General features: G+C 41.8%; 1 protein-coding gene across 1 annotated transcript in view; it reads right to left on the bottom strand.

Annotated features, from left to right (window-relative positions):
- lamb2l (laminin, beta 2-like) overlaps positions 1-3,164 on the bottom strand; it is a 49,544-nt gene that overhangs the window by 19,580 nt on the left and 26,800 nt on the right. Inside the window, exons 5-9 of the mRNA XM_032521630.1 lie at positions 2,647-2,720; positions 2,151-2,339; positions 804-867; positions 339-541; positions 41-161 (exon numbers count right to left, since the gene is read on the bottom strand). Of these exons, the coding sequence (XP_032377521.1) occupies positions 41-161; positions 339-541; positions 804-867; positions 2,151-2,339; positions 2,647-2,720 (651 nt within the window). The remainder of the gene's footprint in view (positions 1-40; positions 162-338; positions 542-803; positions 868-2,150; positions 2,340-2,646; positions 2,721-3,164) is intronic.

The following is a 3,164-nucleotide window of genomic DNA, read 5'->3' on the forward strand; positions in this document are numbered from 1 at the left end:
GTGTGTGTGTGTGTATGTGTGTGTGTGTGTGTGTTCCCACCTCTGCAAGTATGTGGGTTCTCTGCCTCCGCTGGTCTCCAGGGCAGGTCATTGTGGAAATGTCGGCAGCGCTCGCAGTTCAGGCCCTCTGTATTATGTTTGCATACACATCGACCGTGGATCTGACCAATCACAATGTTGCAAAAATGTTAATGTAGGCATTCTAAATAATAATGGCATGAGAACGCGTCCTGAACAAATGAGGCAAGTTGAAGTTTCTATTGTTTTCGAACAGATTCTGCTTTTTCTGTCAACATGTGTCTTTTTGGTCCAAGGGCACATATAGTCCACTCGCTCACCATGCCGTTCTCCCGGGCGTCCACCCCTGGCACTGGGGCGCACTCTGAGGCGTGTCCGTAACAGAAGCAGCTCCCTCTGACCACCAGCTCATAGATGGCGTAGTAATATTTCTGCAGGACATCGAAGCGTCGGTCCAGCAGGTCGTCTCCCAGAGTGTTAAGCTTAGTAAAGTTGATACGCAGGTTGGTAATACGCAGAAGTTCTGTAAAGGAGAAAAACTGATTAATAAGGTGTAATCTGTAAAATTGACTAATTTCATGACAAAACAGAAATGTCCTTAGTATGCAAAAAAAAAATTTAAATGACGGGCGCTAAAGCGAATTTAATATCATAACTCAAAAAAGTAATATAGACTATTTTCTTAAAAAGCAATATCCAACATTTCTTAATCATAAAAAACAGTATGCTGTGCAGCTAAAAACAGTGCCAGTGATAAATATTCAGAGATAAAAGTCTCCACTGACCTTGAATGTCCAAGCTGTATGGGTCTTTCACATGAATAGCGGGATCCAAAACCTTATAAATGACCTGGAAACAGAACAGAATTTTTCACCTCAAGAAAGAGAGAAATCCCATTAGATTCAGGGATTGAAGACAATCATAGCCAGCTAAAACAACAGATGGTAGCCAAAAGCAGACACACTGTGTGAAATAAACACATTTTCAAACATTTGAGGTGTAAAGATTAATAAATAATGTGTCTGAGTCACTTTCCCAGAGTTAAATGGCACCTCTCTTTCATGAAAATCAGTTATTTTAGACAATAACAAGATACATACTTATTACACTTCTGTTTGCTTTGAAGTGAATTCACCTATTATTTCTATGAAGACAGTTTTCTTCTTACAATTTATTCTTTTAAAGTTATAATTAAGGCCATCAGCATTAAAGACAGAGCATAACATGTTATAATTGTGTTCATCATGCTCCCGTCACTGGTGCTGTTACCAAATTCAGAGGGAAAAAATTATCATTTGACAGCCCTAGTCATACTTAAGAGTTCAATTAAATACCTATTGTGGCATTTGAATCCAAACATAAAACTATTTTTGCTATAACTTTCAGCTCATCTCTGACTATATTAGACCTTGTATCTGTTACAACTATCCTTCGGGCAGATCGGTCTCAGTCTCAGTTAATCTATTTAGCCTAGTACTATAGTCCTGCTGACGAGAATACTGTCAACTTTCCAAAAACCACAGCATCTCTCTAACCATCTGGTTGTTTGTGGTCCTCTCTATCTCCCCCTTGATTCTTCTTCTTCTCCTCCCCAATCTTTACTCTCTCTTCATTCACTCAGGCTTCTCTGTGCTGGACCACCGTCTGTCCTGGGATCTCTGTCGCTCTCGCTTTGTGTGAATGGTGGGCTTGAGTTTTGTCTCTTGTGTGTTTGTGTAGTCTGTCCTCTTCCAGGTCTCCATGATGCAGAGAGGTTGTGTGGGTCAGGTCCTAACTTTTTGGCGACACCTTAAGTCCTATTGGATCCAAATTCTTCATCTATCGATCAATCTATTATTTTGTCATCCTGATTGTCAACACTGTAATTGTACAATGTTGGTCTTTGATCAATTACATGTTTTGAGTGTATCTTTGCATGGACTCCGTCCTTGTCACATTCCTTAAGCCAGTATGTGACAAGGAACCAAAGCCAGAAAGTATCAGAGATGGACTAATGCATCGTTGGCTCTAGGTTTTGTTTATTACCAAGAAGAAACATTTTGAATATGACCAGCCTTATGTTTTGATTCTGAACTAGACACTGTCTCCTCCCAGTCTAACATGTCTCTACCAGCACCTCCTGTACTTCTTACCTCTCCATTAGTGGAGGGTTCGATGTCGGAGTAGCGCTCCTCGCAGATGATGTCGTTGATGTGGTGCAGGCCGTTGGCAGGGATGCCAGGAAAGGTCTTGGTACAGTTTGAGGCAAAGTAGCGGTAGGGGCGCCAAGTGCGGCCAAAATCAGCCGAACGCTCGATGAACATGGCTGCAGGTCGGAAAGTCTAAGGGGCAAAAGAGAGAAATGTATTTTGGTATTATGTGGTGATTTTTCTTGTCAGCACAAACACAACTGCAGTGAGGCTTGTATCTGTGTAAGCGTGTGATCAGATGACAGAACCTTGTCAGACAGATTTATCTGGAACCTTTTGTTTCACGATAAATGCAGCCATCCATTTTGTGTATGGAGTGTACACAACAAACACACCTATGTGGACCATGACAGGCTTAAGCACATACATTACAGTCACCTTTTAAACAGAGTTCCACACACACACACAGACCAACATAGATGCAAATGAGTGTTTATACCTTAAACTTTATGATAAGATGCGTGAAGTGGAATTCAGCCTCCAAGTTCAGTCTGATGCTAACACTCTCCTCTCCTGTAGAGGAAACAACAGTGTCATAATTGATTGTCATAGCAACACAATCAATATAAAAGTCTTAAGTCACTGTCTGGTTGACTGAGGGACTGTAGAAAGAAGACCTCTAGCATCCATTTTGCATTTTTGTCTCCAAAATTACCTATGAGATCATAGATTTACTCCCATGTAAATGTGCTGTATTTATATATCACTTTTCTAGTCTTAACAACTACTCAAAGCGCTTTAACATCTACAGGAAACATTCACCATTCACACACATTCATACACTGTGGCCGAGGCTGCCGTACAAGGTGCCACCTGCTCATCATCAGATAAACACTCACACACATTCACACTCCAATGCGCAGCACCAGGGGCAACTCGGGGTTCAGTGTCTTGCCCAAGGACACTTCGAAGTGGGACTGCAGGGCCAGGGATCGAACCGCCAACCTTCCGATTGGC

Source organism: Etheostoma spectabile, chromosome 7 (genome assembly GCF_008692095.1).
Source record: "Etheostoma spectabile isolate EspeVRDwgs_2016 chromosome 7, UIUC_Espe_1.0, whole genome shotgun sequence".
Classification (NCBI taxonomy): Eukaryota; Metazoa; Chordata; class Actinopteri; order Perciformes; family Percidae; genus Etheostoma; species Etheostoma spectabile.